Below are 12,572 nucleotides of genomic sequence, written 5' to 3' on the forward strand. Positions count from 1 at the left end.
TGTAAATTTAGTTAGTTCTTTTCACCATGATCATCATTAGGATTATTTTATACTATTCTGACTATAGATGCCTTGAACTAAATCTTACACACTTGACCTTTAACTCCAATAAACTCTTGTTTTGGTCTCCACCTCCTCAGGCTCAGTAGCATTGAAAAACTCTTTTGCTTTATCTGTCTTCAAGGATCTGAAACTTTTTCTTCCAGACGTGAGATTTTTACAAGTTAACTTCTGACCTGATTTGTACAATAAACAGGAAACGACTCTGGGATGAATCACTCCGGTGCCTGGTCGATATCAAAGTGAGTCTGTTTCTCTCTGTTGTGTCTGGACCATCAACACAGGACACTGACGATCTGGATCCATCTGGTCCGGAGTGCCCCCCCCACCCGTTACCACGGTGTCCACTAACCAGCACCAGGCCCGAGCTGGAAACACTACGAGCCGCGGCCCCGCCCCTGACGAGTCAATCAGCAGCTGGGCTATTTATTAACTGCAGACGGGTGGAAGTGTTTACCACAGCACATGACGGTGAGGCCCCCCCCCCTTCCTTCCTTTTGCCCCAGTGAGACATTTCCATGAGGTCAAAGACACCAGTGGGGGTCCTGAGACACGTCCCCATGATGAAACACACGGCTTGGGTTTCACAAGTGTCGTCACTCCCTCCCATCCTCTGCTGGAGGGACGCCCGGCCAAATCTGACCTCCCATTGGGTTGAGTGGGGGGGGGGGCACTCATGCCACGAGATGTTGCAGAACGAAGATTTACAGCTGATTCCTCGAAACTGTTTCTCTCACACACAAGTTGCACAAAGAAAAAAGAAACCGGTTTGACCTCTGAAGGGTTCGGCAAACTGTGTGATTTGTGTTAATTGTTGTTATTACTGTATATATTGTTGTTTTGTTTTTATGTACAGTGCAAATATTTCCAATATGTGCAACTTTTCAATTTACTAAGAGGTTAACTTATTTTAACCTCAGTTGACAAGTCACCAGAGTTACTTTTACACACAACAACACACACACACAGCTGTTTTCTTTGTTAATGAATATTAACGGTCACCGCATATTCCAGAAAATCTCTACACCTTAGCACATAACTCTCTCACTGTATATATTGTCTCGTTTTATATTGTTTTATATAAATTTATATATATATATATATATATATACAGTGGTGTATAAAGTACTTGCAAGCCATACTTGAGTAAAAGTACAGATATCTGACCTGAAAGTGACTTCGGTAAAAGTAGAAGTCACCCGTCAGAAAATGACTTGAGTAAAAGTCTTAAAGTAGCTCATATTAAAAGTACTTAAGTATCAAAAGTATCTGGTGTTGAAATGTACTTAAGTATCAAAAGTAAAAGTACAAGTACCAAAATTAAAAATGCAAAGTGCTTTTTATAGTAGGCCTATACAGACACAAAACAACCCAAAATGTTTCTCCTCAAGATTTATCTCAACTGACTGAAAAATTATAACAACAATATGAATATAATGTAAAATTGTTTACCCCTAGATGAGAGAGAGAGAGAGAGAGAGAGAGAGAGAGAGAGAGAGAGAGAGAGAGAGAGAGAGAGAGAGAGAGACAACCTCCGCTGCTCAAGTAACGAGCCAGTTTCAGAATGTAAGAAGTAGAAAGTACACATATTTTTGTTCAAATGTAACGAGTTAGAGTAAAAAGTCGTCAGGAAAAGAAGTACTCAAGTAAAGTACAGATATGTGAAAAATCTACTTAAGTACAGAAACAAAGTATTTCTACCTCGTTACTTCCCACCACTGCATATATATATATATATTGTTGTTTAATGTCTGATTGTTATTTATGTGCACCAACCACACCAAGGCAATTTCCTATATGTGCAAATATACTTGGCAATTAAAAGAATTCTGATTCTGATTCTGACCGTCTGCATCGAGGAAGAGAAGAAGGGAACTCGTCCGTCTCACGTTATAAAAACCGTCTCTTCTCCGTCTCTGTTGTTCCTTTGATGCACTGACACCTCTTCCCTCAGACTTCATGACCTTTACACAAAGACACATCCCACCTCTCTCCACAGAGGCCTGACGCTCCTCCACCCCCGACCCGGGCCCGGCTGATAACAAGCTGAAGTGCTGCAAAGTGGATTCCCACCTCCAGGGATGGACGGCCTCTCTGAGCGCCGCCATGTGACCCGTCGTCGTCATCTCAGAAACCACGAGGCCGGACGCCAGCTGCTGAAAGCTCCAGAGCCGCCAAACATAGCAGCCGAGAGAGAGAGAGGACGCCGACCACAGGGCGAGCGGCCTGTGGGAAACCCTCTGAAGATTCTCAGTTCAGCGTGTTAAATGACCGGGTATATGATATGATTTTTATATAGCACTTCTATGCAAGTATGTGTAATTATGTGTTGTGTGGGGCCGCAGACTGTGCAGTCTGTCAGGAGGAAGTGGAGATCACTTCAAAGTGCATGAGAGAGATCTGAGGGACGCTGCATGTTTTATGTTTGTGTCTCAGGAAGGTGGAGTGTCCGTCCTGGCTTGTTCTCATCTCACCTGTCCTCATGTCTCACCTGTCCTCATGTCTGCTGCAAATAAGCACCATAATAAGCATATTTGAATATTTGCACTACTGCACAAATTGCACATTCATCTGTAAAGATATATATTAAGATATATATATTTTTTTTTTCTATTTTAAATTTTTGATATTATATTTTATTGTTATTTTATTTTATTCTTTTTTATTCTATTTTATACTATTTCTATTTTTTGGGGGGGGTTGAAATTACTGAGAGAGAGCCTGTGACCCAAGTATTTCATTGACAGTGACTGCTTCATGTTATCTCTGTTCATTTGACAATAAAAATCTTGAATCTTGAATCTTGAATCTTGAATCTTGAATCTTGAATCTTGAACCTGACATCTGGACAGTCATGTGATGCAAGCAGGTGATGGATGAGTCTCAGGGGGAGAAACAGCAGCAGCTAAATCAATCAATCAATCTATCAAATATTATTTGTATAGCCCGTATTCACAAATCACAATTTGTCTCATAGGGTTTCAACATTGTGAGACATCCTCTGTCCTTAACCCTCAGCAAGAGTCAGGACAAACTACTAAAAACCCTTTTAACAAAAGTAAATATAAAATCTAAATTTAAACAGTAAAAATACATAGAAACCTCAAGGAGAGACATGTGAGGATCCGTCAAGTGAAGGAAAACATCATCAGGATAAAGGTTTTAGCAGCAGTGATGAGGGTAAACATTCTGAAGGATAACTTCAACACTATATGTCAAATATGTAAATGTGAAATGCTTGTTATGATCAGTCTGAGCATGAATCTGGATTCAGGAGCAGTGATGAGATGCCCTGAGGAGCAGATCCTGCAGATGGATGCTCCTGTTCCTGCTCCTGCTCCTGCTCCTGCTCCTGTTCCTGCTCCTGCTCCTTCTCCTTCTCCTTCTCCTGCTCCTGCTCCTGCTCCTGCTCCTGCTCCTGCTCCTGCTCCTGCTCCTGCTCCTGCTCCTGCTCCTGCTTCTATAACAACACACTATATGTCAAATATGTAAATGTGAAATGCTTGTTAGGATCAGTCTGAGCATGAATCTGGATCCAGGGAGAATCCACGAGCAGAGATGAGATGCCAGGAGGAGCAGATCCTGCAGATTGATGCTCCTGCTCCTGCTCCTGCTCCTGCTCCTGCTCCTGCTCCTGCTCCTGCTCCTGCTCCTGCTCCTGCTCCTGCTCCTGCTCCTGCTCCTGCTCCTGCTCCTGCTCCTGCTCCTGCTCCTGCAACAACCCATCACAGGGTTCCATGCTGTGCTGCGTCATCCAGACTCCACTTTGCTCTCAGGAGGAAGCTCGTCCTGGCTCAGAGAGGAAACCTGCTGGACTCGCTTTAGTGGATGTTTTGTTTCCAATCACTGGAATATCTCCTTTTAAACTCCAGACTCTGTTTCTGTGCCAGCTCCGCTAATCCGCAACCCCGGTGTGAGGAGCGAGGAGGATCTCCATTGGACCCTCCTGGCTCGTGGGTGGGGGCGGGGCTGGAGCCGAGGTGATCCCCGGGTTTAAAAGCGCAGAGATCCTGAGAGCTCCGGAGCAGTGCGTCACAGAGAGCCAGGAGAGAGGATCCCCTCGATACACAGACACACACACAGACACACACACACACACACACACAGACACACACACATCCAGGAGACGACACATCTGGATCCCTCCACAGGCAGTCACACATCCAGGAGACAGCTTCTCCTCAGGCAGAACATCTGGATCCCTCCACAGGCAGAGACACCTTTTGCGCCTTTGGACTTTTCTCCCTCCTTCACTTGAAGAAGCAGCTTTCCACCTATATACTTATTTTTTAACTTTTTTATTAAATATCTCATTCGGTTTGTTTCGGTCGTGACTCAGAGAGGAAGGATCCTGAGTTTGGATCCTGAGCCACAGCTGGGGAATCTCTCCTCTTCGCTATATGGATAAATAATCTTCTCCATCTGCAGCTGCTCTCAGTTTCATCTGCTTCCTGCCCGAGGACGCGACATGAAATCGGCTGAAGAGGGTGAGTGTGACTTCTCTCTCTTCTCCTCTTTTGGTTTCTCACGTCATCACAGCGCAGTGTCAAGCTTTTCTTTTTTAAAACGTGGCGTTTTTATTCCACTTCTCTCTCACTTTTACTTTTACTTTTACGCACGGATCCTTTGCGCAAAAAGAGTTATTTTTTTATCCTGAATTAGAAACTTTGTTGCACTTCCCTCTTTATTGAATGTGTGTGTGTGTCCACCCTCAGTGTGTGTTGTGTGCAACTCATGGTGTCAGTGTTAATGTGTAGATACAGTTACTTTTTGTGTTGCCCCTCCCTGCTGAGCTGGGCATGGTGGGCGTGGCTCTGCTGCTGCTGCTGCTGTGAACCTCCCCCTGACTGAGAGCTGTTCCCAAAATAGTCAGAATTGAACCTGTGCTAATGAGTGGTGACGGTGCATTGTGGGTAAGTGAATCACAGGGCCAGTATCGAGCCTCACTGATTGGCTGGTCGCCCCTCAGGGTTCCTGTTTGGGGGTCCCGGCTCATTCACAGCCGAGTAATTAGAGAAAAAACAAACTGCGAGCGGCGTTTTAAACATCAGCATCATTTTCTTTTATGACCCGGAGTCACATGGTGCAGCGGTGATGTCATAGCCTTTATGGTGGGGCCCCTAATTCTCTGTAGCTCACAGCAGACAGGAGCTGCGGTGACTCCAGATCCACGAGCTCCGGTGACCTCAGCCGTCGCCACAGCCGGAGCCGAGTTTCATACGAGCCAGCGGGAGCGTTGGAATGAGACCATGAGCCCCCCCTACCCCCCCCACCCCCATCCAATGCACCTTTACAGCATGCAAATAAACGAATCGTGTCCCTCCTGTGTTTATTCTTTGAAAGCTGTTGGAACATGGAACTGGCCAACACAAGCGTCAGTGTGTGTTTTCTTAATGTTACAGTTTACAGCAGCGTGTGCGTTAAGTGGCAGAAACCTGGCAGCTCGTGGCGTGGAAAAAAAAACCCACCTGGTCTCTCGCCTCCTCGGGTTATTTTTAGGCCGCAGTTATTTTTGGCCGCTTTATTCGCGTCTCCCACCCGATTTAATTTGCACGATTCGAGCCGTTCAGAGAAGCTTTGTGTCCCCGGCCTGGTGCGTTGGGGGGGACTAATAATTTAGTAGCACTTAAATGGCACTTACTTATAGCACTCTGTAGTTTTGCTTTTATTTTTGAAAGAAATTGTACTTTCTTGATTCTTGTTGTTCTTGGTTTGTGCCCTCGGGGTTGAATGCACTTATTGTGAGTCGCTTTGGATAAAAGAATCAGAATCAGAAAGTATTTATTGCCAAGTAGTTTTACACAAACCTGGAATTTGCTCTGGTTATTGGTGCATACAATGAACATAGAAACATAAAAACACAATAAATACACCACACATAAGAATTACAATAATAATAATAATAAAAAAAACAATAAATAAAAAAAAACAATATATATTTACTCACTATTTACTTCTTATTTACTCACTTTTTCTAATATTTATACAAGGTAATATTTATACAAGCATCAGCTAAATGAAATGAAATGTAATGTAAAACTTCTGCAGATGAGGTGTGAAGTCTGAAGGAGCCGGGTTCAGTCCCAGTAGGGAAGCAGCTCGTTTACCAGCATAGCCAACGGCCCAATGTGGCAGTGAAGCAGCCGGTGAATGTGTCTTTAATTCTCACGCTAACAAACTCCCACCCTTTGCCTTCCAGATGCATACGGCTTCACGCCAAACGTCAGTCTGTCCCTCACGCTGGGCAGCCCCTGTCTCCCGTCCCAGTACCACAGCCTCCAGTCCAGCCCGGTCATATCCGTGTCCGTCCCCGAGCCGCTCGGCTACGACGCCCAGGACGACCTGAGCGCCGGCGGTTACTACTCGTCCCCGAGCAGCCGGCCGAACGCAGCGCCGGCCCTGGAGAGCCCTCGCATCGAGATCACGGCGTACGGTCAGTTTCCCGAGGACGCGGTGGAGGAGAGCAGCCTTCCTGTTGCCAAGCGACTCAACTCCATCGTGACCTTGACCCTTCCCAGTGGAGAAGGTTACCGCGACCCCAGCTGCCTGAGTCCGGCCAGCAGCATCTCGTCTCGCAGCTGCCACTCCGACGCTTCCTACGAGTCAAACTTCTCCTACAACTACGACAACTCGCCCCAGAACTCGCCCTGGCAGTCGCCCTCCGTGTCCCCAGGGGGCTCCACCCTCGCCCTGCCGGGGGAGGGCTGTGCCGCCGGTGCCTCCCCCTCCACCTCGCCACGCACGAGTATCACCGATGACACCTGGATGGGTCAGCGCGGCTCCAGGCCCAACTCCCCTTGTGGCGCAAAGAGGAAGTACAGCTTGAACGGCAGCAGGGCGCCGCACAAGCACTTCCCCTTCTCCCCCAGCCACTCCCCCGGCCTCTCCCCTCACACCTCCCCCCGCCTCAGCGTCACGGAGGAAAGCTGGCTTCCAAACACCAACCAGTACACCAACTCAGCCATCCTGGCGGCCATTAACGCCCTGACCACGGACGGAGTGGCCGACCTCGGGGAGGGGATCCCCATGAAGGCCAGGAAGACCAGCCTGGAGCACAATCCCTCCGTCAGCCTGAAGGTGGAGCCAGGGAGCGAGGAGCTGAGTCACCTTCACGATGACGAGCACTCGACTCGCATGTTGATGAAGAAGGAAGGATACTGCGGCGGGTTCCTGGACGTGCCACAGCATCCGTACCCCTGGTCCAAGCCAAAGCAATATGTAAGGTAAGCAAACAGCCGCAGCTTCAGTTAGAGAGAAAGATTTTGGCCGTTAACGATTCAGACTTAAAGGAGACATATTATGCCCATTTTACCACAAGTTGATGTGGTTCCTTGGGGTCTTAATGAAATGTCTGTAACATAGTTTGGTCAAAATACCACAAGGATCATTTAAACCTTTGTACCCTGTCTAAAGCAGCCCTCCTCAGATTGACCTGTTTTGACGGAGCTCACCCCGGAGCTCACGCCATCATCCCCATCATCTCACCGGCTCCGGTGGTGATGATGGCGATGGTGGTCCAACGCCATGTAGCCAGACTCCCTACATGGGCATGGTGTGACTATGACGTGTATTCTAGTCGTAATCCCATTGGACGCACTCTAGCGTATCGTTTCTGACAGAGAGGAACCACAACAAATCGCGGGAGTTGTTTTTTTTTCAGGGTTTTTGGGACGGTAGACATGCCAGAAACCCAAAGGAACGTGTAGAAGCACTACAAAAGTGGAATTTTCATAATATGTCGCCTTTAAACCTTAAAAAATGTCTTAGTTCTCCAATTATGAATTTAATCTACAGACTCACTGTGCATAGAAACTAACAAGAGGTAAGTTAAGCATCTGTAACACAAACACATATCAAACTGTTCTGCACATTCTACCTTGATAAGTGCATCTAAAATAAGCTCCCCTCCCTCTCTCCCTCCCTCCTCTCTCCCCCCCGACAGCCCGTCCCTGCCGGCTCTGGACTGGCAGCTGCCGTCCAGCTCGGGTCCGTTCAGCCTCCAGATCGACGTCCAGCCCAAGTCCCACCACCGGGCCCACTACGAGACCGAGGGCAGCCGGGGGGCCGTGAAGGCCATGGGGGGAGGACACCCCGTCATCCAGGTCAGCTGAAGCCTTACCCTTTTAAAGCAGCACTATCTTGTTTTTTTAACTCAGCTATAGCGCCCCCTACAGCCACTGGGGTGATAATTCTGAATGCATTGTCCCACTCAACGACCTGAAACACAGCTGCCAAGATCCCTGGTGGCCCTGAAGCAGACGAGCTGCCGTGGTAACAAATCCACCAAATTCTGTTTAGAATTCTTCATATTTTAAAGTTTTCCGCTGAATATTGGAGATAAACACTGGTTTTTAGTGACTTCTGAGCCTTTTTAACTGATCTGAAGTGAGTTCCACACGTTACAAAGAACCGACGTTCAGGGTGAGGAGAGGGAACGAGAGAGGGAACTTTCTCCAGCTATTTAAAAGTTTTTAAAAGTTGGCTTATGTTGCTTTATAGAGATTTTCGTCCACCTGAGACCCTTCATCACAGGTCTCACATTTCAAAAAGCTGAGATCACTTCAGCCAAAGTCTCAGACTCACTTCCATCGTCTCCTTTAGGGAACCACCCAACTCCACTGGTTTCCTGTGGTGATTAGACCAACACACGGTGCAGCCATTAGCCTGCAGCCACCTCCACCTCTTCAACCCCCCCCCTCCCTCCTCCTGTTTTCTACCTCACGTGTTAAAATGGTTTCGGGCCGACATGTGTTTCATGACCCGGCTGTTGAGTTGGTCAGAGATGTCACATTTCTGAATGGAATACCGAAGGTAGACAGGCCGGTCGGCTCAGTCACTTCCTGTCCAGACGAGAGTGAGTCAAACTTTTCCACTGCGTCCGTCCAGCGCAGACGGTTCCAGAGCGAAGCAGCACCGGCCAGTAAACGCTGAGTCATGAGCTTCAAACCACAGGAGCTCCGGTGGTCGAACCAAAAGGAGAAAAAAATGTGGACAACTGCAGATATGTTTTGGTTCTAAAGGCATCTGGTGCCCCGAGCATTACTCCTCACCGCTGACCTCAGCCTCTGGGTAAATAGAAGGGCCTGAGGGGAGGAGCCGGGTGAAGTGAGCGGTGAGCGGCGCCGTCACTTCAGTGAAAAGCTTCGGAGGTTTTATCAACACGTTACGATGAGTCGACACGTTCAGCAGACGTTCGTCACACGGGAGGCAGTGATGTTTTAGACTGAGTGGTTTTGCCACAGAGGAGAAGTGAGCTGGTACACGTGTGAGAAGGGAAAGCTAATGTTGCTACGCAGCCATTTTAAGGAGAAACAGAAGATGTAACCCAAAGTAAATACTGTTATTACTAAGTTTTGGCTAAATAGTGCGTTCACACTGGAAAAGTGACTGAACAACTGATACTGGATTTCATTGGAAAACAGGGATATTGATATTTTTTTGTGTAAATAATGGTGACATAGTTCTTTAGTAACGTCTTTGTGGAGTTGGTATTTCTCTACGTTGTGGTTTCTTGTTCCTTTTCGTCAGAACGAGTTAATTGATGCGTCTGTGATGAGTTGAACTCAACAGATTATTTGGGCTTCAGGTCAGTTCTCAGTTTGGTTTATGAGAGAGGAGGAGTTTTCACAGCTGGACAAAAAAAATTCTAATAGATACCAGATAACGATAAGATGTCTTGGGAAACCAAAAACAAAAATGATTAAATGTTAGTGGAATCAAATTATGATTGATTTCATGTAAACTGACTTAGAACCCTCAGTAAATACTGTTTAGCATGAGTGAGTAGGAAGTTTACACATGACTGTAGTTTCCCTCCAACGTTTAAAGTGTTTTAACTTTAATGGAGTTGTGTTAATTTTATCTTAAAGTCTCCTTCGGGGTTTTGTGGATCACGGCACCCCCCCAGTGGAGCGTTTGGTACGATCCAGTGAGCCGCAGCAGCCGCAGCACATCTGTAAGACGCACGTATGAGTCCATGAGAAGGTGCTAATGATTTAATGACGGGGATCTGGGTTCACACGGCTGAAATAGAGAGAGTGTGTTCAACTCAAACCCCCCCCCCTGCTCCTCCGCCAGCTCCCAGCCCAACCACACAGACTTCCCTTTGTTTAGGAGAGTTCCCGTGTGCTCGGCTGACATCACCGCTCGCCGCTGCGTCCTGCGGAGGCGGCAGCAGCAGCGTCTCAACCACACACGTTTCTGGCCCCGGGCCCCGGTGGAGAAGCTGGAGGGAGCTTCAGACCAGGCGGCCCCATCCCGGTGACCTCCTGATTACATGGTGCAAACGGCGCTGGCTGCCGAGGCCTCTGCGGCTTCTGGGCCCGATGCTCCCGGGACTCCAGCCCTGCCCAGACTCCACAGAGGTTATTCTGGAAGGTTCCTGTTCAGTGTGGTACACGTCGAGCTGCACGGGCTGTGTGCTGTTCTCTCTCTCAGTGCCGCCGCCGCCGCCTCGTGCAACCACACCCCCGCCCGTCCACCGGCGGCGGCAGACTGAAGTATAGTTCCCGTCTAAAGTGCTGTGTGCAACGCTCAGGGTTTCATGCTGAACTCAGAGGAAATACCCCTGTTCCAATCTGTGAGGTCTTCTCCGTTTGAAGTCGACTTTCATAACCCAGATTCAAACCTTTGTTATTTCGCAGTCATGTGTCTTTTTTCTTGGCTTTGATCCTTGTGATCAAATTTTAGATTTCCCAGCAAAAGTCGTATCATGTGAAACACAAAGCGTGATGGCATGAATCACTCGTCTCACACTGGAGGATCCCTCTCTCCACTGGAACACAGGAGACGTTATATGTGTGTGTGTCTGTCTGTGTGTGTGTGTGTGTGTGTCTGTGTGTGTGTGTGTGATCCCCCTTTTAGGGCCTTGGAGAGGTTGCCCTTCTTTCCCTCCTCTCCGGTGCCTTGAGCCGCCAGAGTCTCGGCATTCCTCTTGTGGGTGATAATACCAAACGCAGGGAGGGGCGGCGGTGTGGAGCTGCCAGGGTGGGGTGGGGGGGGGGGCGCTGGGTTTACTTTCGGTGGAATCACAGGGATTTTAATTGCAACAACAAATCATAGCTCCCGCCCGCCCGCTTGCTGCAGCTGCTTCTTTGCAAAAACATATTGTGGATTATAGAGAGCGAGAGAGGGAACCAGGAGGGAAGGTTTCTAGATTTGCAAGATTACAGCCTAAGATGATTTGAAGTCTTGGAAGTGACGGATGATGAGGCTGACACGAGTCCAGAATGTTTCTAGAGGTTTCATGTTTTGAAAGGAAAACAACCAAAAATACATCTAAAGACTGTGATCTTTTCTATTTGTCTAGACCAGAGGTCTTCAACAGGGGGTCCCCCTAGGGGGTCGCAAAATCTTTGGTTGATTAGACAATTTTTTAAATTTTTTGTAATTTTTTTTTTTTTTTTTTTTCCACGAATTTAAATGTCTTTCAATACACATTAACATGCATCCAACGTATTGTGAGGCTGATATGACCCTCTGCCTGACAACCTCCATCCGTCCAAGATTAGATAAGTTGTGTGCTACCCATCAGGGTCCGACATCTCACTAATGTGGGAGTATGTGTGCCATCCACAGATAGCTTGAGGATTCACTGTCTCTTCTGCATGTTTGTTTAAAATAAAAACATGAATCTGTGAATTACTTTAATAGCTCAGTGTTGTATGCAAGATGTACACTGGGTACGGGAAGTATTCAGACCCCTATAAACATTTCACTCTTTGTTTCATTGCAGCAATTTGCAAAAATCCAAAAAGTTCATTTTATTTCTCATTGATGTACACTCAGCACCCCATCGTGACAGAGAAAAACAGAAATGTAGAAATTTTGCAAATTTATTAAAAAAGAAAAACTGAAATATCACATGGTCATAAGTATTCAGACCCTGCACCCATGCACAATATCAGGGTAGTTATGTTTATACATGGCACTAGGCCCACTTTAATATAAAACACACTTGTATACAATATACATAGTAGGGGGTCCCTGCTCCATCTCTCCACCTGTTTGGGGGTCCTTGCCCTGAAAAACGTTGAAGACCCCTGGTCTAGACTTTGTTTCTGATCGTAACTCGGAGCAGATTATTAATAATCTGCTGCTAATTACGAGTTGAAAGTAAGCACCTCACCCTGCGAGCCGCGGCCTCACCTCATCACACCCCCCCCCCTCTGCTGCCTAAATAAACAGCATTGCTAGGCAGCAGCCCATTTCCTTACACAAATACACAGAGCTCCTGCAGCTCTCAGCTCTGACAGGGAGCCGCCTCCAAATCACATGTTGTTCCTCCCGCTCGCTCGGAGCCTCTCGCTCGGAGCCTTTCGCTCTCGCTGCGGCCGCTCGGAGCCTCCTCTTCTCTTCTGATGTCATTGAAAGCTGCGGTCTTTTCGTTTCAACACATCCCCCCCGATCGTCTCAGCGCACACGTTCATCCAGAGAGTGGCGTATGAATAGATGGGGAGCAGCGTCTAAACCTCAGCGCGGCTTTGAAGAGGTTTGATGATGGAGACGTGCAC

At 47.4% G+C, this 12,572-nt stretch overlaps 1 protein-coding gene across 1 annotated transcript in view; it reads left to right on the forward strand.

Moving 5' to 3' along the window:
- The first annotated feature begins 4,406 nt into the window (after positions 1 to 4,406).
- Positions 4,407 to 12,572, forward strand: part of nfatc1 (nuclear factor of activated T cells 1) — a 45,291-nt gene continuing 37,125 nt past the window's right edge. The window contains exons 1-3 of the mRNA XM_061093392.1: positions 4,407 to 4,547; positions 6,260 to 7,283; positions 8,003 to 8,162. Of these exons, the coding sequence (XP_060949375.1) occupies positions 4,529 to 4,547; positions 6,260 to 7,283; positions 8,003 to 8,162 (1,203 nt within the window). The 5' untranslated portion in view covers positions 4,407 to 4,528. The remainder of the gene's footprint in view (positions 4,548 to 6,259; positions 7,284 to 8,002; positions 8,163 to 12,572) is intronic.

The sequence above is a fragment of the Limanda limanda genome, chromosome 19, assembly GCF_963576545.1.
Source record: "Limanda limanda chromosome 19, fLimLim1.1, whole genome shotgun sequence".
NCBI classification, from domain to species: Eukaryota; Metazoa; Chordata; class Actinopteri; order Pleuronectiformes; family Pleuronectidae; genus Limanda; species Limanda limanda.